Source organism: Balaenoptera physalus (assembly GCF_965194825.1).
Source record: "Balaenoptera physalus genome assembly, chromosome: 4".
NCBI classification, from domain to species: domain Eukaryota; kingdom Metazoa; phylum Chordata; class Mammalia; order Artiodactyla; family Balaenopteridae; genus Balaenoptera; species Balaenoptera physalus.
The window spans coordinates 80,676,789-80,698,672 of NC_138891.1; the positions used below are offsets into that span (position 1 = coordinate 80,676,789).

Sequence of the window (21,884 nt, forward strand, 5' to 3'; positions counted from 1 at the left end):
AGATTAGTAAGACATGGCCTGCTCTCAAAGAGCTTATATTCTGGTGGATATATGTATATAAGCTATAAAAATATAAAGTTGAATATTCAGTGCTATGATAAATATTTTCCTTAAAAGAGTACATGTGTGACTATACCCAGTGTTTCTTTCTTTAGCTATTATAAACTGCTAGATGGTAGTTCTATGTGTGTTAATTATGGTGCTTTTGACAGCTAAGTAATACAAAATCCTCATCAAGGGAAACACATAACTGGCAGTCCAGGGTTAGGGAAAACTCTAGATGCAATGATATCAAGGCTCAGTGGTGCCATCCAAGACTCAAGTTACTTTCATCTCAGAGCTCTCTCCTAGGACTAATGAAGCTAATAATGTACTTTCTTGTTCAAGTGCAGCAGAGGAAAGAGAAATCATTCCTAAGGCATGAAGTCCCCACACCCACCCCCCTTTTTTTTGGTCTGATTGAGCCAAATTAGGTTATGTGTATTTTTATGGACCAATAATAATTGTCAACAGAATGCCTTTTGCTGACTGGGTTAAACAGGATTTCCTCCTTGGATCCATGTGTAGGTGAGATATCAGAACAAAACTGGAATTCTGTTACAAGGAGGAAGTGGTAAATGGTAAATGGGTATCGAGTAGACAACCAACTTTGCACTAAATCATCGTGTTCACTTAACAACCAAGTCATCCTGAATGGTCAGATTGAGTTTAAAGGAGCAGTTCCTCTCAGTTTACTCAGACTTTTGAGAGAAAATTATTGGTAGCAAATAACAAGTCATATGACGTTCAGTTTTCATAGAATAAAACAATCAGCAGATGTTCGGAGAACTGTTGGTTGAATAGTACTCCTTACGGAGATCCTTAGGGAGATCGGAATCTGAATGCCTTCGACTGCGAGTACCAGAATACCCAACTACAGAGACTTAAGTAATAAATGTAATTTATCTCCTGTCATAAAGTCTGAAGGTTGAAAGTTTCAGGTTTGAGACAATGGCTCAGTGATACTTTGAAGAACCAAGGCTTGTTCTATTTTTCTCCTCTTTAACCTTCTCATCCTTAGGCCTATCCTATCTCATGGGTACAGTGGCTTCAAACATTACATCATCATACAACTGTATTCAAGCCAGGATGAAAGGTAGTAGCCTTCCTTACTGTCTCTATCAGGGAGTATACGTTTCCCCAGATACTCCCACACACGTGTCCTCTTATGTCTCATTGGTCACATGTCCACTCCTAAACTAGTTGCCATTGTGGGGAATGGGATATCGTGCTTGGATTTGACCAGTCTTTTTTTTTTTTTAACTTGGAAGTCTTTTTGATACCAGTTTTTATTGTTTTTTAAAAAATATTTATTTATTTATTTGGTTGTACCGGGTCTTAGTTGCGGCAGGTGGGCTCCTTAGTTGTGGCATGCGAACTCTTAGTTGCAGCATGCATGTGGGATCTATTTCCCTGACCAGGAATCGAACCCGGGCCCCCCGCATTGGGAGCTCGGAGTCTTATCCATTGCACCACCAGCGAAGTCCCTTGACCAGTCTTATTTCAGGTCCTGGCAACTGGGAGAGAAGCCCACCCTCCTTTACATATCGCCCAAGCAAAATCAGAGTTCCATAAACTGGGGGAAAAAGGAGAAATGGATAAGGAACCAGTAGTGTCTGCCTAAGATCAACTCAGCAGTATGTGTCCAATGCCTAGAATCATGCCTGTGTTCTATTTTAATAACTATATTAGGAAAGCATTAAAAGCATCAAGCCCAGTGTTTCTCAAACTACCTGTGGTGAAACTACATGTAGTTTCTCAAACTATAAGTAGTAAACTACTACTACTTTAATTTTTTCCAATTCACAGACTAATAAGTTTCCTGTCAAACTGTATAAAGATGTCTTAAGTTCTCTTAGTTTCTGTCCATATCTCATCATGGACCAGTAACAGCTCTCGGGCCAGCCATGGTCCATGACCACTCTTGGAGAGATGGTGTAGCCGGCTGACTTCGTAATCTGGCCCCGGCCTGCCTCTCCTGCCTCGTGCCCTGCTGCTCCCTTTGATTCACTGGTAACAAACTGTTCTCTGTTACCAGAATATGCCATGTATTTTCATTTTACTTCTGGACTTGACTTCACATTCTGTTCTCCCTTCCTGGAATGCCCTCCCCTAGCTGGGGAACACCTACTCAGCTTTTTAAACCAGCTTAAATGTCATCTTCCCTTGTGATGTTTTTCCTGAATTCTTTGCTCCCCTATCAGTGCTTCCTTTGAACCCCTTCCTATCTCATGGTTGTGGTAGCTTCAGGCATTATATCATCACACAACTGTATTCAAGCCAGGCTGAAAGGTAGCAGGCCTCCTTACTGTCTCCACCAGGGAGTAGACTTCTTCCAGAAGCTCCCTGACACATTCTCTTATGTCTCATTGGTCACATGCCCAATAAGTGTATTTTTTGGGTTGTAGTTCTTTCTGGGTCAGTCTCCCTCACTCATTGTCTTCCTCATCTTCTACCCCCAGTTCCTGGCACACATACTTTGTCCTAAGTAAATGCTTATTCAATAGAATTGACTCAACAAATGATGTGACTTCTGTGTCTTTCCTTCTATTCTCCCCAAATATTTTCTACCGTGCTTCTGCCTGCGTATTTGTGGCTTTCCTTATAAGAACATTCCATTTTGACCCACACTTTTTTCTTTCCTCTTCTATCAAACCTGGTTTTAAAAACAAAGATACAGCTTTTCACTGTATTCCTGTCATCGGTCCCACCCCACAGGCATCACTGTCACTGTCACTACAGGCAGAATGTGGGGTTTATGCCACCCCAGCGGCATACTCAAATCCCTGGTAGCAATGAATGAGCCTGCATATGGACACATATTAACTCCCCAAAGTACCTGGCAAGGTGGTACAGCACAGAAAACATACAATTTAGAGTCACAATGACCTAGGCTTTAGCCCCTATTCACATACTATCTCTGTCACCTTGGGGATGTTCCTTAACCTCTCTGAGCTTGTTTCTTTCATTAAAAATAACGTATCATGGGGAGACATGAGGAAACAATAACTGCTTGATAAATGTTAGTACCTTCTGCTCAGATGAGCACATTTGTGGATTGACAAAGAAGGCAGGCTGAGAGCAGCAGTCAGTTGGTCTGCCTGTCTCTTTAAGGGCTCAGGACCAGCCCATTGGTCAGGCTTGCTGAGAAAGATGACCTGCTTTGAAATTCTATCTTGGGCAGAGCCTTGGTTGTTTCTGTTCCTGTGCTTCTCATTTCCTTGCTCACCGCTGGCAGAGACAGCCACTCTGACAGCTCCGGGGGTGCATGACTAAGGTGGAGGGATGAGCAGCTGCTGCTTGCTACAGGGGGTGGCTTGGCCAGGGGGCAGGCAGGTGACAGAAAAGCAGCATATGGAAATCCCCAAACTCCACTGCTGAAATGACATCAAGGACCCAAATGGTTGCTGTGGGAAAGGCTGGGGGCGAGGGCGGCGGGGTGGGGCACGGGGCCCTTCTCCAGGAGCTCTCTAGCTCTTTTCCTTTGCCACTGATTTTCCCCCCTCAACGTTAGAAAAAAGGGAATAAGATGCACATTTGTTGGTTAGGTGATTGTAATTAAAGAAGAAAAAAACCAGCTTCTTTCAACATGCCGTACATTTTCACACCTCCGTGCCTATGCTTCTTGTGCTGTTATCACCGCTAGAAATCCTCTTCTCCCTCTACCTGGCTAATTCAACCCCTGCACCCCAAATTCCTTGTTAGCACCTGTGTCTTCCTTCTTCAATGCCACCTTCCTTCTAGGCTGCCACCTCTCCTAAACTCAACTCAGTTACTATGCTTCCCACACTGAATTGAGGTTGTTTTTTGAGGTATCTCTCCCTTGATAGAGTGAAAGCTCTTGGGAATCTTTGATTCTCTAAGTGCTTGGCTCATAGCAGGCACTCAATGTGTGTTGAGTTGAAAACTTCTACTCCTCTGCATATTTGACAATTCCTAATTTCTCACTAATTTTAGTTAGGTTACTAGCAGTATAATAAAGATCCCTATGGATTGAGCACTTGAATAGTTCTGGAAGGTTACTGGGTGCCTCCACCCCCTGTCCCCGCCCCCATACCTCAGGGGCTGTAGGAGTAATGGTAATAAGGAAACAAGATCAAGGAGTCATGTGGAAGCCAGAGGGACATTTCTTAGTTTAGTGTTTGCATATTCACAGATTTCAAATTGATGACCCAAGGTAGACCCCAGGTTCATCCAGAAGTTCCTGAACGTCCTCAGACTTTCTGGGGGGAGTGGAGTTAGGAGTCATGGATCTCGTCCTGTATTTCCACTAACTGTGCAAACTACTTGGGACACAGCAGTAAGTCTGATAGATGAGATCAAATCCTGCCTTTGGGACTTCACTGGTGGCGCAGTGGTTAAGAATCTGCCTGCCAATACAGGGGACACAGGTTCAAGCCCTGGTCTGGGAAGATCCCTACATGCCGTGGAGCAACTAAGCCCGTGTGCCACAACTACTGAAGCCCGTGCGCCTAGAGCCTGTGAGCCACAACTACTGAGCCCACGTGCCACAACTACTGAGCCTGCGCTCTAGAGCCCACGTGCCACAATTACTGAAGCCCGCGTGCCTAGAAGCCCATGCTCCGCAACAAGAGAAGCCACTGCAATGAGAAGCCCACGCACCGCAACGAAGAGTAGTCCCCGCTCACCTCAACTAGAGAAAGCCCGCACGCAGCAACAAAGACCCAATGCAGCCAAAAATAAATAAATAAATAAATTTATTAAAGAAAAAAAAAAAAATCCTGCCTCTGTCACTTACCACCTGTTGGAACTTGTTACCTCTCTAAACCTCAGTTTCTTTCAGATGTAGAAGGAGGATAATATTTATTTGGAATGGTTGTGTGATGACTAAATCATGTGTATGTAAAATACCTAATCTGCGTCTGCCATTTTGTAGGTGTTCAATAGGTGATGGTTATTATAATTTGCCAATATTGGGGTGGGTGGGGTGATGGTCTGAGCAATGTATTACCATTGTATTAACTATTACTAGATCCAGATACACGCAGGAGAAAGTCAGAATTCAAAAAGCTGCTTTGCACAGCTAATTTTGTTTAATGGTTGTCAAATAAATGCTTATTTCAAATAAAGTCATATTTCCAACGTGACTTCATAAAGGCCTTCAAGGGGTTTTCCACTTCTCACTGTTAGCATTTTTTCTGATAATAGTCCCACACTTTCCGACCTTGAAGTGTCCTCCTACCTCAGGAGAGCCCCCAGCCCTCCCAGAGGGGGCTCTGGACAGTCTCCTGCCTGAGGTGTGGCAGTAAATTCTGTGCTCACTTTCCCTTTGTCCACCCTCTCACACACACACACACACACACACACACACCCACATGCCTCTTTTGCCCCAGGTCTTATCTTGTCCTCTGGGGAGGTATGTTAAGTGCTCTTCCAGCCTGCCTGTGTGCCTGGCCTGTTTTTTCTCACTGCCAGTACCTCTTGGATTCCAATTCCAAACATGGTATCCGTCTGGGGTCACCCTTTCTTCCGGTGCCAAGAGAGATGCATTCCAAATGGAGCACAAATGTGCCTCCCGTGCTGGGCTCTCCTCATTCTGTTTGGGGACAACGGAGAGCAGGATGTGGCTGCTTTTTTATCCCTCACTGCTGAAGTTTTCAGCCCCATAGTCCTATCTTTTCCTCAGGACAATTTAGGTTTCCTGCCAGGAGCCAAGTGTGAAGACCGTCCTAAGAAACCTGGAGCCGTGCACGCTCGTCAGAGCTCTGCAGGGAGGGCCAGAGCCTTGCTGAGGGAAAGAGAAAGAAAGGTTTTCAGTTCTCCATGAAGTGTATTATGTTCTGCCATTCATTCCCCAAGCTACTGGAAGCATTCCTCCCAGGAAAGGTGGAGCTGTGGGGAGAAGCCAATGGTGAGATGACATCTGAGAGGACAGGCTAACCCACTTCCTGGATTTCCCACGTGGGGACGGTCTTAGAGCCCGACAGGCTTTGAGGCCCGAAGATGAGCAGCAACGGCAGCGCAGTGGGCCAGCTCCTCTGGAGCGGGCCGCTGTGCGTCGGCTGGAGGCGGGACCAGGAAGGGGCTGTCTACCACCTGGCCACCTGCCTCCTGCTCCTGGGCTTCATGGGGGGCAGCGGGGTGTATGGGTGCTTCTACCTCTTTGGCTTCCTGGGCACGGGCTACCTGTGCTGTGTGCTGTGGGGCTGGTTCGATGCCTGCGGCCTGGACATCGTCCTCTGGAGCGTCCTGCTGGCGACTGCCTGCGTGCTCCAGCTGGCACACCTGGTGTACGGCCTGCGCGAGGACACCCTCCCCGAGGAGTTCGAGCTCCTCTACAAGACGCTGTGCCTGCCCCTGCAGGTACCCCTGCCAGCGTACAAGGAGATCGTTCGCTGCTGCGAGGAGCAAGTCTTGACTCTGGCCACGGAGCAGACCTACGCCGTGGAGGGCGAGACGCCCATAGACCGCCTGTCCCTGCTGCTTTCTGGCCGGTAAGCCGCTCCGTCAATGCCCAGCATTTCTTCCCCACGCCCACGCTTCTAATTTCCCAGTGCCTCCCTTTCCATTTCACGTCCCTTCCACTGAGGAAGGATGTGGCAAGTCAAACAAACCAAAATAGATTTTTCTAAGCATGCGCTTGCTTCCCCTTTCTTAGCATTTTCCATGAGGAAACTAGCTCATGAGGCACCTTGATTGGCAGGAAGGATTGTGTGTGCACTTGTGCTGGGAGGTGTGGGCTGAGCGTTTCTTGAGCCTGGGTCTGAAATGACCACACCACACACACATGCCAGCACGTCATGCCTAAACTGCAGCAATATCTCTGTAAGCTTTGGAAAACTGGACATTTCAATAAGATTAATTCATTCCTTCCATATGCATTCAACATTTGCTAAGTGCCAAGTATGTACAAGAAACAGTGCCAAAACAGAGGGGGTTTCCTGTAACCCCTGTTCCCTCCAGGGCATCAAAGATCTTGGGGAATATCCCATACAGATTCTATGGTAAAGCCATTCTGTATATACCCAGGTATGGAGCAGGAATACCCCTTGTCCACTTTTCCACTTCCAATTGTTCTATTGAGATTCTTACAGATGAAGAAGTGCCATAAACCTGCGGGCCAGACAGTGAGGGAGGAGTAGTGATGCCCACGTGTGTCTCTTTGAGTATATGGTGGAGACACCTGGCTGACACCTTTTAAGGAGGCTGACAGTCAGACCTTAGCAGAAATGGGCTTTGTCAGGATTAGTGTATGCCTGGTCAGGCTGCATGCGAGCATTGGCCATTGACTGACCTCTTCTGAACAAATATACCATGGAGCTCTGTGCTGCACAGTTGGTAGGAAATTGTGAATTCTTTGAAATATTGCCCTAGTGGGACTTGTATGTGGAGCTAAGCATCTTAACCTGGTATGTACTTGGGCTGGCTCTGTGGAAAGCAAGTAGAGTATTTCAAAAGCTTTGTCCTTAATTTCCTCTTTCCTGCTTTCTTGAGACCAGGAGAATGTGGTAGAAAGACAAGAAAGTAATCAGAAGGGTCTGATTTCAAAAAAAAAAAGGAAAGAAACCAGATAACACCGCCAGCCACAGTGGGGAAAAAAAGGAGTTTGACATTGATGATGATGGTACTACAACAACTACTGCTACTAGTAATAATATGCATTTATGTATTAATGTATAGAATCAAAGTGTGATGTATACATGTTTTTATTTTGTTTGGAGTCTGAGGTCCTGGGTTGAATGAGCTATGAGGTTTTGTGATGTTTCATTTCATTTATGGGTGAACTGAAGTGTAAATAAACCATACATCAGGATTATTGTATGGTTCAGGTATCTTTTATATAATGGATTTACCATGAACTTATAGAAGACCACGTCCCTGTGAAGAGGAGAGGGGGCCTTGCCCTCTCAGTGTGGCTTTTCCTATTATACTTAGCATCCAAAACCTGAGTCAAAACTTAGACAATTTTGATATTTTTCTTGCTTTGCAAGGTTTGGAAGTAAGAGTTTTGTTTTGAGATCTTTCAACGTCATCCTGTCTCAACTTTGCTAAGTTGAAGCTGGGGAAAGGAGCTTCTAGTCTATATGACCAGGCTCCAGCTTTAAAGGAGAATCATCGTACCTTTGGCTGGTGAGGTACCAAACACCTCAAAGCAGCAGACAAGAACTCCACGCCAGGAAATGGAGGCTTCTTGTGGAGACCTCCCCAGGTCACGTGCAGACTCTCATCTGGAGCGCTTTGCTGAAATCTCAGACATCCTTTTTGTTTTATTTTCATAAGGCAGTCAATCCCTTTCAAGACTCAGAAAGGCAAAGTGACTTCCTCAAAGTTCATCACCCTGTTAAGCTGTGCTTACTGTTGGAGATTTTCTCTCATATACAATCCCAAGCATGAACTCCTGAAGAGGCAACTAACTGTCTAAGCTCTTCTTGGAGGATGAAATTACCTGATGTCCAGGAGATCAAGAAGGAAGAGGAGACTCAAACTACAAAGGATACAATATACAATGTGAATGGCTTCAGGGAGTCATGCAGCCTCATTAGATGTTACTCACACTCTAAAATCTTGTCCTTCCTCAGTGGCTTGCTTGGGTGTCCAGATTCCTTGCCTGGGGAGAGGACGGGAGGATCTGATGTGTGTGGCAGCAGCCTCATTTCTTTCCTGTTGTCTTTCTTCCTTTGTTAGAGAAGCTTTTCTTTGAGGTTTTGGTCCCATTTATGGTGACACAGTGAGTTCATTTGTTTGATCGTTCCTTCCTTCTTCCCTTCCTTTCTCCCTTCCTTCCTCCCTCCCCCTTTCCAAAAATATTTATGAAGAGGGCTAGGGACTAGGGATCTTGTGTTAAAAAATGAAAAATATTTTCCTTGTACTCACGGAGCTTACAGTCTATGAAGAGAGACACTAATTCATGTTTGACATAGTGGTGAACAACAGACATAGTATTTCCAAGGAGAAAGGCAAAGTGCAATGAGAGCATTTAAGCGGTGGACCTAACTTTCCTGGGGCGGCCAGACAAGATTTCCTGGAGGAAGGAATGTTTAAGCTGAGGCCTGAGGAGAAGGTGGGGATTGGGAAGAAAGGCAGCTGGAGGGGACAGAATATGTGAAGACTGTGAGGTAGGAGAACGGGGCACTTCATCTTTCCTTGTATCCTTTCATTACTCAGGGAAGTTCTGATGGCTATCTACACATATTGATAGGTCTTGTAGGAGCAGGTGCGTTTCTGCCATCAGAGAGTGTAGGTTGACACCACATCCTGGGCTTGGTTTGAGACCTACGTCCCCTTCTGTCTTCCATCTTTAGGTTGTCAGATAATACGCAATAATTTATTAATTGATGGTGGTCTTTGGTAATTTGCACACATACATATATATCTAGGCATTCACTAGGAGCAAGGTGTGGAGTGCTAATATCCCCTTGGCCAAAACGTAATCACATGGCTCTACCTCGCGGCAAGGGGGGTAGGGAAATGTAGTTTAGCCGGGCAGCCATGAACCCAGCTAAAATTCCAAATATGGAGGAAGGGAAAAAGCAGATATTGGAAAACAGAATTCCACACTGGATTTCTCAGATCTCCATCCCCATTCTGATCTGCTTCTCAATATCCTATTCATTCTTCAAAACTCAGCTCAGATATCATCTATGAGAAGTCTGCCACTTGGAGAGAACTAAGCTCTCTCCGTCCTCTAAGTCTCCTGTCCCACAGTAGCACACGCTGACTTACAGCTAGTTATTTATGTGCCTGTGACTTCCACTAAATTGTGACGTCTTTAAAGGCAAGGATCAGATCATCTCCACATTCCCACATTTCCAGGAACACAGAAGGTGCTCCATACATAATTGTTTAGCCAATAAAGCTCCAGAAAAAGTGGAACAGTAGCTCCTTCCAAATGGACAGGATGCACCTTAAAGATCTTTTTGATCTGCCCCCTCTGCCTGATAGAGGAACCTTCTTTCCCAGTATAACTCACTTTAGAGGAGAGGTTGAGGCTGAGACTCTGAGTTTTCTGGGGAAAAGAGGAAAGAGCCCATACTGGACCCTAATCATTTTCCACTTTTTAACATGTAACTTAGACTTCGGAGAGGATTCGGGTAGCCACTTCCCTTTTCCCACACAGTCTCTTCTCTCCCTTTGCCAGGGTTCGTGTGAGCCAGGACGGGCAGTTTCTGCACTACATCTTTCCTTACCAGTTCATGGACTCTCCCGAGTGGGAATCGCTGCATCCCTCTGCGGAGGGGGTCTTCCAGGTAATAGGGAGCCCCATGGCAGCACCGCCCCAGCCCATCCCACTGTAACCCAGCAATATCCCTGCCTCCATCTTTCCCCTCTTACATCTGTCATTTGAACAACTGCCAATATGATGCTCGGGGTGGCAGCACTCTCCTCCTGTGGAAAAAGTGCCTGGCAGAGGAAGGGTGGGGTAGGGAGGGGCAGACCCCTGAGAGGGGGCTATGTCACGCCTATGCCGAAAACTCTTCCAGAAGACCCCAGCGACCACAAGGGAAAAGCCCACACTCCTTAGGGAGTAACTCAAGACCTTTAGTGACATCCAGCCACATCTCTAGTCCCTTCCTTCCTCACAGTTCCTGCTCATACCAGCCCTACCGAACTACTAGTACTCCCCTAAACACACCACATTGTTTTGCAATGGCCATGCCTTGGCTCCTACTGTCGCTCCCATCTGAAATGCACTTTCCTCATCCAGAGGAGGCCATGGCATCTCACTTCCTCTGAGGCCTGCGCAGGCTGACCTCACCAGCTTCCGCCCTGCACACCGCCTACGTGCCTCTTCTATTCCTTTTACCATGCTGACTGCGCACATGTCTCTAACGATTTGGTTTCCTTTCTGTCTTTCACATAGTAAACTCCTTGAGGTAGAAATCTGGGCTCTCCTCTCCATCTTCAGGCTCCAAAGGGCAATACCTTGTGCACAGTAGTAGGTGTTCAGTAAAGGTTCGCTGAACTGACTCGGCAGTGGGCAGCTGGTGTCTCAGAGGGCTCCAGAGGACATCACATACACACTCCAAGTTCAGGGCCTGGCTGCTAGAGCCCTCCTCTCTTCTCTGCCAATCCTTCAGATTCCAGTTACCTTCTTTGTAGTTCTCACTTACTGAATGGCTAGCACGTGGCAGGCACTACCTATTTTATTGCCTTATTGATTCTCACAACCATCCTCTGGGTTGAATGTTGTTATTAACATGTTTAACAGATGAGGGAACTAAGGCTTAGAAACCTCAAGTAATTTGCCTAAGGTCTTCATCTAGAAAGTGGCAAAGCCAAGTGGCCTGACACCACTATTTCTATTCTTTTTTAAAATGGGAGGGTTACCAGGAGAGTGGAGTTTACACATACCCACCATTATAGGGACTCCCCTGTCCAGATAGTTTGCCAGTACTGGGTTCCCTGTGTCTCCTACCAGTTCTATCAGGGAGTCCCTCAGGCGAGCATTCGAGCCAACCCCAGAATAGACACATGCCAGGCAGTGCCACCTGGCTGGGCCTGCTTCCGCCCCACCCTGACTCTTGGCTCTGTGAGGACAAAGCCTGAGAGGCAATCCTGATCCCACTGCCTAGACCACCAGCCACAGATCCCCTCTGAACGTGCCTCACCCACCACACACTCACGTCCTCTCCAAGCCTCCCAGCAGTCTCCTTTGAGAACCCTCCCAGGACCATAAGAACCCTCAGGAGGCCTGAGTCAGGTCCTGAGCCAGCCAGACCAGGCTCTGTTTCTGACACTGAAACTGAGAAACAGGTGGTGGATAAGCCAGGCATCCTCCCCTAAGTTATGCTTGAAAGGAAGGGCTGTGACCCCAGATGGCCTCTCAGTCATCTGAGAGGGATGTAGGGACTGTCATATTTCTCCCATTTGTATTTTTAGCATGCATCCCCATTGGGAGCAATGAGATCCACATATTTGCTCTTGGTTCTGTGAAGTCCCATTTCCTCTTTGCAAATGTCAAGTGTTGTCTCGGGTTGTAGTTCATCTTGTCCTTGCCTTTGCAATTGCATAGTCTTTGTTGACTAATAGGGAATCCACAGTGACTGAATCATAATTCTTACTGAGTTTACCACAAGGGAATCAACATTCCATCACACCTCTCAAGAATTCAATTAAGAATTTATTGACTGTTAAGCACTGTGACCCTCTCATTAGTCACCAAGAACATAGCATGGGAGGGATCACACAAAAATCGGCATTATTTCTCCAACTTGCATCATGTTTTACTGGACCCAAGGTCTCTATACGTACGTCAGCTTATTTAATCCATTCACCCAGCTTCGAAGGTGAGGATTAAAGAAAGAGCTGGTCAAAACTTTATTACAGACATGTGCATGTGTATGTGGGAATCAGTCAAACCATTGGTTTCCTGAAGACCTTTAGGAAGGATTTTACATAGGACATGAGAAAACGACATCAGGTTGTTTTGCAACATACAAGATTGGTAGTCTTCTCCTGATTTCATTCATTCACTTCAGTAGTATTTATTGAGCAGTTATTGTAACCTGGGCACTATCTTTTTTTTTTTTTTTTTTGGCCACTCCATGTGGCATGTGGGATCTTAGTTCCCCAACCAGGGATTGAACCTGTGCCCCCTGCAGTGGAAGTGCAGAGTCCTAACCACTGGACCGCCAGGGAATTCTCACCTGGGCACTATTAAAGGTGCTTGGAATATATCAGTCAATAGAACAGATGAAGGTCCCTGCCTTCATGCAATTTACATTCTAGTAGGGGAGACAAAAAATAAGCCATAGACATAATGAATAAGTAAATTATGTAATATGTTAAAAGATAATAACTTCTAGTAAAAAAAAAAAATAGAGTAGTGTAATTAAGGGAGAGATAAAGTTGACCCTTGAACAGCACAGGAGGTAGCGGCGCCAACCCTTCACACAGTAGAAAATCCATGTATAATTTATATAGTCCAACCGCCAAATATATGTTCCCCCATATCTGGGGTTCCACATCCTCAGATTCAACCAACCGGCCAATTGTGTAGTACTTTAGTATTTACTATTCAAAAAAAAAATCCCCATTTAAATGGACACATGCAGTTCAAACCTGTGTTGCTCAAAGGTCAACTGTAGTTGCAATTTTAAATGGGGTGTTCATGGAAGTCTTTGTTGAATGGGCGACATCTGAGCAAAGACCTGAAGTGATTGGTAGTGTGAGCTCTGAGAATATCAGGGGGAACAGCATATTAGACAGAGGGAAGAGCCAGTGCAAAAGCTGGGTGATGGGAAGGACTAGCATGTTTGAGGTTCAGAAAGGAGGCCAATGTGGCTGGAACAGAGAGAGGGAGGGGAGAGTATAGTAGGAGAGGAAGTCAGAGAGGTGACATGGAGCCACATCGTCTAGGACCAGAGCGTATATTTTCTAGATAGAGCCAAAAGGATTTCCTAATGCATTGGATGTAGTGCATGAGAGAAAGAGGATTAAGAAAACCTCTAAGACTTTTGACCTGAGCAACTGGAAGGATGGAGCTGCTATCAACTGAGATAAGGAAGGCTACAATAGTATCGGCTTTGTGAGAAGAGAGGAAGTCCAGTTTGGGGAGGGTTAGATTTGCGTCATCTATGGACATTTAAATGGAGGCACTGCAAAGGCAGTTGCATATTTGAGTCTGGAATTAAGGAACAAGGTCTGAGGTTGAGAAGTCATAGCACACAGATGATGTTTAAAGCCATTGGATAGGACAAGATCACCAAGTGAGTGCGCGTAGACAGAAAGGGGGTTCAAGAATCCATTAACCCTGGGATACTCTAGTGTTAAGAAGTTGGAGGGAAAAAGAGGAAGCAGCAAAGGAAGCTGAAAGGGACCAATCAGGAGATTATACCAGGAGAGTATGGCATCCTGGGAACCAAGTAAAGAGTATCAAAGAGGAGAGACTGAATGCTATGAAAACTGATTGTCAGACTCAGCAATGTAGAGGTCATTGGTGACCTTGCCAGGAACAGTTTGTGGACCACTGGGGCAAAGCCTTGCTGGCTAAAGAGAGAGTGCAAGAGGAATTGGTAACAGCAAGTATAGACAACTTTTTCATGGAGCTTTGCTGAAAAGGAGAGCAAATCAATGGAGTGTTAGCTAGCAAAGGAAGTGAAGTGAAGAAAAAGGATTTTAATTTTAAAATTTTGATTCATTTTAATATGGAAGAAGTAACAGCATGTTCACAAGAATGCCCACGGTCTTTGTGTTCAGCTTTGAGGACGCTGTTTGCGTCCAGATTAGCTCTTACGCACACCCACTTCATGTGCAGCACCCTTATTTCTTGTTTGGGAATTGTTACTAAGTACATCGAAAGTACGGGTTATGGCAGATGTGACAATTACTTGCTGAACCAAATTAGTAATGGATGGATTGTGAGTAATAATTCTTTCCCATGAGGCAACAAGCCCGGAGAGATTAAGCAATTCATCTGATGTCACACAGCTAGTAAAGCGGTAAAGCCAGAACTTTAAACTTGTTTCTGGTCTTGATGAGTTAATTTAGAGCCCTGACTTCAGTGCTGATGATTGAGGGGAGGGGAGGGGGAGTTCTGGAGGCAAAGAAATAAAAGGATTATATACGCTCTCTAACAAAGAATGTTTGGAAAGCCAACCCTACCTTTAATGAGACGACCCACATAAAGGATTTAACACAATGCCAACATGTGGTCGCCTCTCAGTAAATGTCAGCTGCTGTCCTCCTCCTCCTCATTTCCACTGTCTCGATTCACAAATCATCTTGGGCTCTGCCAACCTGCTCACGTTTAAAGTATTATGGCCAGAGTATAAAGAATTGTGTGATTCCACACCCTTTTTCTTTACTATCCTAAGCATGTTTTCATTTGAAACCTAGCTTTACCATCATTGTTTTAACAAGGTTTATCAAGCACCTACTCTGTGCTGGGCACACGTTATTGACCCTGCTAGTGTAACTTAGCTTTGTATCATGGGCACATAGTGAGTGCCCAGAAATTTCTAGATGTCTAAATAAATGGAGAGTGGGGTGTCCTTCTACTCTGTGCTCTTAAGAGTTCCTCTTGGGACTTCCCTGGAGGTCCAGTGGTTAAGACTCTGTACTTCCAATGCAGGGGGCACGGGTTTGATCCCTGGTCAGGGAACTAAGATCTCTCATGCTGCAAGGTGGCGGCCCCCCCCAACCCCAAAGAAAGAGTTCCTCTTCCTCTGTGCCCTTTTTCTGACTTCAGTAATCGGATCCATTTGGTTACTTGTAGGGCCCAAGTCAAGAGCAGCTCACGGGCCTGAATCCCAAGCCAGCATTCTGTCCACTGGATGCAGCCTGGCTCTTCTCTCACTGAAATTCTTTCCAACTCTTTTTTGTGTCCCCACTCCAATATATTATCTCTTTTTATCCTTAAAACAAACTGTCATCAGCATCCTGACCTTTCTTCTGAGCACTAGGTGGCCCTTCTTCTCTCCTGTAATCACAGCAGGCTGAGAACCTTCTGTAGCCATTAGTGAGATCAGCCATGGGACACAGAGTAGGAGAGCTGAGGAGACCGGAGGCGGATACTCAGGCTGCCGGAGGTGAGGGCCCAGCGAGCGAAGGGCTGATCTCAGGGCTCCTGACCAGAGCACCCACACACACACAACCACCCCGCACCCCTGTCATGTCAGTGCACGCAGTAAAAGTCAGTCATAGGACCTCTTCCAGGCAAGGCCATGGAGAGCTACTTCCACAGCTTCTTCAGGAAAAGTGCAGCAGTTTGCCAAGTAAATGCTGTGTTTCTCTGTGCTAAGCATGGACATATTTTCTAGTTTCAACCTTTACTCTCTGCTCCTGACCCCTCTCAGGTCACTCTGACAGCCGAGACTGAATGTAGCTACATTTCCTGGCCCCGGAAAAGTCTCCACCTCCTTCTGGCCAAAGAGCGATACATCTCTCGCCTCTTCTCGGCCCTGCTGGGCTATGACATCTCGGAGAAGCTCTACGCTCTCAATGACAAGCTCTTTGCTAAGTTCGGGCTGCGCTTCGACATTCGTCTCCCCAGCCTCTACCACGTCCTAGGTCCTGCTGCCCCAGATGCAGGACCAGAGTCTCAGAAGGATGACAAGGACGTCCGTGAGCCTGCCGCATCCCCTCCTCCTCAGGCCCTGCCCACATCTGTCCAGCAAACACCCCCTAGCTCCCCACCTCCAGCGGCCGCCAACCCTCCTGCACCTCCTCCCTGGGGCAGGATGTCCAGGCCCGACAGCAGTGTCCTGGGTGAGGACTCTACCAGTCTGGTGCTGGAGGATTTTGAGGAGGTGTCGGGATCAGAATCGTTCATGGATTATCAGAGTGATGGGGAGTACATGAGGTGAGGGGAGAACTAACATGGGCACGGCTGCCGGGCTCAGGATCCTGTGTAAGTACTCAGAAGGCAGCTGCCACTTTCTTGCCAACAGCTAGCCTTAACTGGGTTTGTCAGGGCAAAAGATCGTTTCATGGAGCCTGTCCTCCCAAGGATTCCCAGAAAGTGGCATTAACCCAACCCTGCAGATAGCAACTCACTCTTGGTGCACGCAAAGCATGAGAGTTTTTAAAAAATTTTTTTTTGAACTCATCCCTTATTAAGTGTGATTGCATTTTTGAAAGTGGGCTGGCTGGTCAACATTTTGAGCAAGCAGATAGGTTGCTAATTTTTTTTGCAAGGTTGTGCTAATAACTAAGGCCACAGCTAAGACTAAAGGGGATTTTATTTGTGGCATGCATTTTAAAGGACTTTTTAAAAAGCTGGCATGGTTCTAATTCCTAATGGTTCTTCTCGGCATATAGCCAGCTCTGGAAAGCAGTCATTATTTAGCCTGGATTGGACAGGTACCCCTGTTAACATCGAGTATTTTGAAGAGGCTTGTGATTAGAGGCTAACGACTCTGGGAGGAAAATGTCCCCACCTTGCTCTCCTCTGTGCCAGTGGAAAGTGTGTTATTTGCTCAGGCACAGGACTGGACACTGCTGTGACTGAATATTACTATGATAGGGTGACTTTCCCAGAAAACCACACCTGCGGGAGGTAGAGTGGGCGTAATCTGGGTGGGACTAACGTGCAGGATTTCGCTCACACCTTAGGAGAGTGTACAAGAAAGTGTGTGCTGAGCAGTTCTGGGTAACTGCTTTCATGTTCCCCCTGGCTGCTCTCACAATGCTGTGTGACTTATTCCTCTAGGACTCCAGCCAACCATGGTGCAGGCCTGGCTTTTCCTGAGGAAAATCCCACTGTTCCCAATTTGGAAGGCATTTCCAAGGTGCGGGAGGGTTAGCTAAGAGATTAATCATTCTTTAGGAAACACTGACTATTTTCCCAAGACACTAGTTCAGTGAGGAAGGCATTTAGGGTACGTGAGGTAAGTAAGTGAAGGTTTGTATATTTTGAAACGCAAGTCATATAAATGATGAAAGAGGCAAGAGAGGCAAATGATAAAAGGTTAGCTATTTGGTTTCATAGGTGTGGAATTGATAATCTATGGAAGCAGAGCCCTTACAACCAGCGTCTGGCACCCGAAATCACTTTCTTGACCTCCTGCATTTGTGTTGTCCTCTCCTGTTGCCTCCTTCCCACTGTGCCCTACTCGCCCACCCCCACCGGTGCATGTGGATTCTGTCCTGTGGGCCCCTCTCTTTGTCCAACACACCTACCCACCTGCACACACTCTGAACTCACAGCAGCTCCCTGTGTCCTCATGTTCTTCCTGGCTTTCTTCTCTTTTCCCGGCTCTATTTGTTCTCCTCTTTCTCCCTTCCTTCTGACTTCTGCTCAGTCCTTGGTTCCCTCAGTTTGCTGCTCTTAAGAAGAAAAAGGCCTGTTTCTTCTTCTCGGTTAATTTCCCCTCTACATATTTGTCCTCCACGTCTTCCCCATTTTACTGTTGCTGTATTTATCTCTCTGTTGCCTTCTTCCCATTTGCCCCACTTCCTATTTTGCTCTATCTCTTCTTCTTCCTAAGCTGCCCTGTATCCCCAACTTAGTTTTTAATCCTGACTCTTCCAAGATCAGTACCTCTCCCTCTGCCTATAAAGAAAACCATTCAAGTGAAGGTGTGAAAATTCCCACCTTTGGTGGCTACACATCTTATGCATGAGTTATCCCAAACGTTAAGAGGCAGGCGGGGTTGTAAACAAGAAAGAGACCCACACTGGGACCCCGAAATCCTGGCTGCTATGTCTGGCTCTGCTACTGATTGCAAACCACACAACCTCACTGAACCTCACTTTCTTCATGTGAGTGTGTTGGCCCAGCTGGCCCCCAAAGGCCCTCCTGGGTTTATGTGAGAAGGCAAAGGATGTGCTGTTCAGAGGAGGAAAGAGAAGCAGCCAGTCAACAGTATAACGGACACAAGCCCCAGGACATCAGCGTGTCTTCCAGCAAGAACTCGCTGCTGTACTTCACTATGATTTCTCTTGTGATTTGGGACTGTCCTCCTCCCTGCTGGGTGGTAGGTCCTGCTTGACTAGGAGTTCTCTCCATTCTGCACCTGTGAAGAGTCTATCACCTACCACGTGATGACAGTGCAGATGCTCACGTGCAGGGCGGTCACGACTCCATCTCCCAGGTCCTCCACCCTTAATACTATTGCATAAAAGGCCTCTTTCCAAATTCAGCCTTTTCTGAGGCTCAAGATGAGAAAACTGCTAACATAACTCACTTTCTAAAGTACTAGTATTTGTAGTATAAAGAGAGTAGGTTTTTAAATGTTCTTTGGCTTAAGTAACAGAGAGAAAGGAAAAAACACATTGTTTACTTCCACAGAGTTTTCGGAACAACTTGAAAATGTGATCAAATCGGCCAAATTTTAGACGGCTTTCGATTTAGTCTGTGATAATGGGATAATTTAACCCAGAGACCTTTTCCTCGAATTGTGTTTTAGGGTGTTTGGTTTGACTTATTGCCATCAAGCTCCTTTTAGGGTTATTACTGTAATGAATAACCATAGTCCCGCGTGACTGGTAGCAATTGACTCTGGTTTCCTTTCTAAAGCAGGGCACAATTCACCATCTAGTCCCTGGCTCTTCAATGACCAAAACTGTAAGCTCATCGCTATTCATCCCCGCCCAGCACTTACATAAGAGGCATGAAGCTGACTGGACTCTGCATTGTCAGGACACAGCTTCATCACACTGACGCCAGCGCTTGTCCCTCACACCAAGCCAATTTAAGACCAACTAAAAATAGTCAGAGGTTCTACTGGAGCTTATTTTTGAAGAGAGCACATTTTTCAGTTTGGTGGTGCCCAGAATTATCCACAACTGGGTGCTACTTTTTTTAACATGCAAAGCAGTGCTGTAGGATAATGTATTCACGCAGGGTCTTACAGTTAGACCTCAAATTAACCCTGCCTTCACTGGAATCTTTCCAGTTAATTCTATGAACACACTCCACAATGCTCCATTTGATGTCTTACTTAAAGGAGATGCTCAATGAATGCATCTCTGAAGTGGTCAGTTAAGTCAGATAATGAGTCCATTATCACAAATTAACCGGAAGCTGTCTGAAATTTAGGCAATTTTGCTTATGTTTTCAAGTTGTTCTGAAGACTTCGTGGTTTGAAAGTAAATACTATATATTGTTTCCTTTCTCTCTATTATTTAAATAAACAAACAAATGAGAAACAGATTACAACATGGAGGCTAACTGTGGTCAAGGAAGGAGGCCAGGACCAGGACATAGTACCAAGGGCCAGAGAACCAATTCAACAAACATTCACTGAGTATCCACTGTGTATTTCAGGCACTGTGCCAGGTAATCACATTATGAGTAATCATGAGTAACAGTTGGAAGAATGTAAGATGCTTAATCTGCAAGAGATGGACAAGAGTAATACCTTCAAATTTTGAAAAGAAGAGGAATTACAATTTCCCTTAATTTGGTGACGTTCTTGAGGACAGAAATGAATTAAGGGCTGAAAGCTATAAGGAGAGGATTTTAGCTCAGTATTAATAATGGATTTGCCTCAAGGAGTAGTGAGTTACTCGTCACTGGAAGAATTCAAATAGGGATCAGAAGAAATCTTCTCAGAGATTTTTTTTAAGGTGATTCAAGCTCTGAGAGAAGGATGCCTTAGGTTATTGCTATTAAGGTGCCTTCTAACTCCGTGATGCTATGATTCTGTGATTCTAAGATGTGACTCTAGTCCTGCCAGTTAACCACCTTCAAGAGCAGTTCCTCATCTGCGAAACAGGGCTAGTAGTCTCATAGATAATTAGTACCTACTGAGAAGTAGATAGGTAGCCTCTGTCTACCTTACCAGGTTGCTGTGAGGAGTAATTGAGATTAAGTACACAAAGGCAATTTGTAAGCTATATAGCACTAGTTTAATGTATAAGGTATTTTAAAATTGTTCTGTATAGAATTATTTAACAAACTCCTCCCCACGCTGCCCCTGCTTCTCTCTTCCGCTCCCTAGCCCTCCTCCTCTGAGATACATGATTTCCCATCTTATTTCCTCCAGTCTGGTATTCCAAGGAAGGTAGCAGCTGACAGGATCCCCTGACAACAAAAGGAACAGCAAAAAGGTGGTGATCTAAAGAAAGCACACACTAGCTCCTTGGCCCCTGAATAACTAAGCTATAGCCAGACCTTCACCTGTTTTATTTGCCCAGGAGAGACTGATCACCGTCACACTATATTCAGGCTCTTTCCCTCAGAAGTGGCCATAAGGTGCTTAGTTAGCTGTCAGTGTTGTTAAATAGCATGTTTCTCCCAGAACCACTAGAAAGCCTCCTGCGGCAGAAGACTTGCCCTTGAAGGTGGCATGGCAGGAGCTGCCTGGGGCCTCAGGGTCTGGGTCTCTAGATGGTAGCTCTACTCGACCTGCCAAGGCTCCGTGTTCAGGCAGGTAAGTTAGAGGCAGCAGTTCCCTCCCTGCCCTCGGGATCCCAGCAGCCTACAAGCCGGGCCCACCCCCAGGTTATTCTTCTACTTCTGTTTTACAGGCCTCATTTACCTATCCCTCTCTTTGTAAAAATAAAAGACAGGGTTTTATAAAACTCACCAATTTTCTATGCAGAATTTTGAGAACTCATTCCATAATGTTAGGTAGGATTCTTCATAGGAAGCGTATAGATTCTTCACAGGAAGCAACCGAAGTTGATCTCATGGTCTCTTCTCCTATAAAATGAGAGGACTGGACTATGTAACTTCAAAGCTGACTCACCCTAATATTCTAGAAGGAAATGATTCAAAGATACATCTGCCCCTAATATGTTAGGCATTGGGTACACTTAAAATATTGGGAACTGGTAGAGGAAAAAAAGACGTGAAAAGAACCCTGTGAGGTTATGCGAGCTATCTGGAGCCACAGTGCTGAACTCCTTCCTCTGTCTTTCCACAGCTTCTAGAACTCCTCTCCAGAGCTACTCTCAAGTTATGTCCAGGGGACGGGCCCCCTTGGCTCCAACTCTGACTCCTGAACTGTAAGGATCAATGGACCATCCTTTTCTCTGGCCACGTCAGTCCTCACAGGAAGGTCACTCGTGTGCACACCCCTCTTCTCACCCTCTGGGAGGCTCATGGGCAAGGTCAGAGCAGACACAGAAGATGCTAAAGTGCTGCAGCCACACCAAGGCCCCCGAGTGACTGTTAGAACTTTGCCTTCACCAGCCTTCCTTCCCAGAGAAGGCATCCAAAAGTGCAAAAGCACAGATTCTATCCTTTACTAACTGCAGTATCTCAGGCAAGTCACATAGCCTCTCTGAGTGTCTGTAAAGTGGGGATTATAAAACCCAGTTCACAGGGTTGTGAGGATTCAATGAGTTGATTCAGGTAAAGCACCTAGGACATGGCGTGGCACCTAGTAAGCACTCAATAAATCACTCATTTCCTTTCCTTATGTTGTTTCTTTCAGCGTTCTGAAAGGATCAATGAAGTCAGCTATCCAAGAAGTTTTCACTGTTTTTGTCTT

At 45.8% G+C, this 21,884-nt stretch overlaps 1 protein-coding gene across 3 annotated transcripts; it reads left to right on the forward strand.

The window, feature by feature from the left end:
- The first annotated feature begins 5,783 nt into the window (after positions 1–5,783).
- On the forward strand, positions 5,784–21,808 carry POPDC2 (popeye domain cAMP effector 2). 3 transcript variants are annotated; one of them, XM_082460086.1, is made up of 4 exons: positions 5,784–6,494; positions 10,139–10,247; positions 15,798–16,351; positions 21,315–21,808. In XM_082460086.1, the coding sequence occupies exons 1-3, from the start codon at positions 6,004–6,006 to the stop codon at positions 16,305–16,307; spliced, it is 1,110 nt and encodes a 369-aa protein (XP_082316212.1). In that variant the 5' UTR covers positions 5,784–6,003; the 3' UTR covers positions 16,308–16,351; positions 21,315–21,808. The 3 variants fall into 3 exon arrangements, with proteins under 3 accessions (XP_082316212.1, XP_082316211.1, XP_082316213.1); XM_082460085.1 differs by having other exon boundaries at positions 15,798–16,303; XM_082460087.1 differs by having other exon boundaries at positions 15,798–16,209.
- Positions 21,809–21,884: the final 76 nt, after the last annotated feature.

What these genes read in the sequence shown, in the direction of transcription:
- POPDC2 (XM_082460085.1), top strand. Translation starts at nt 6,004, where the DNA reads ATGAGCAGCAACGGCAGCGCAGTGGGCCAGCTCCTCTGGAGCGGGCCG. An exon ending in TCCCTGCTGCTTTCTGGCCG is followed by an intron (nt 6,495 to 10,138) that starts GTAAGCCGCTCC and finishes TCCCTTTGCCAG; the next exon opens with GGTTCGTGTGAGCCAGGACG. An exon ending in CTGCGGAGGGGGTCTTCCAG is followed by an intron (nt 10,248 to 15,797) that starts GTAATAGGGAGC and finishes GACCCCTCTCAG; the next exon opens with GTCACTCTGACAGCCGAGAC.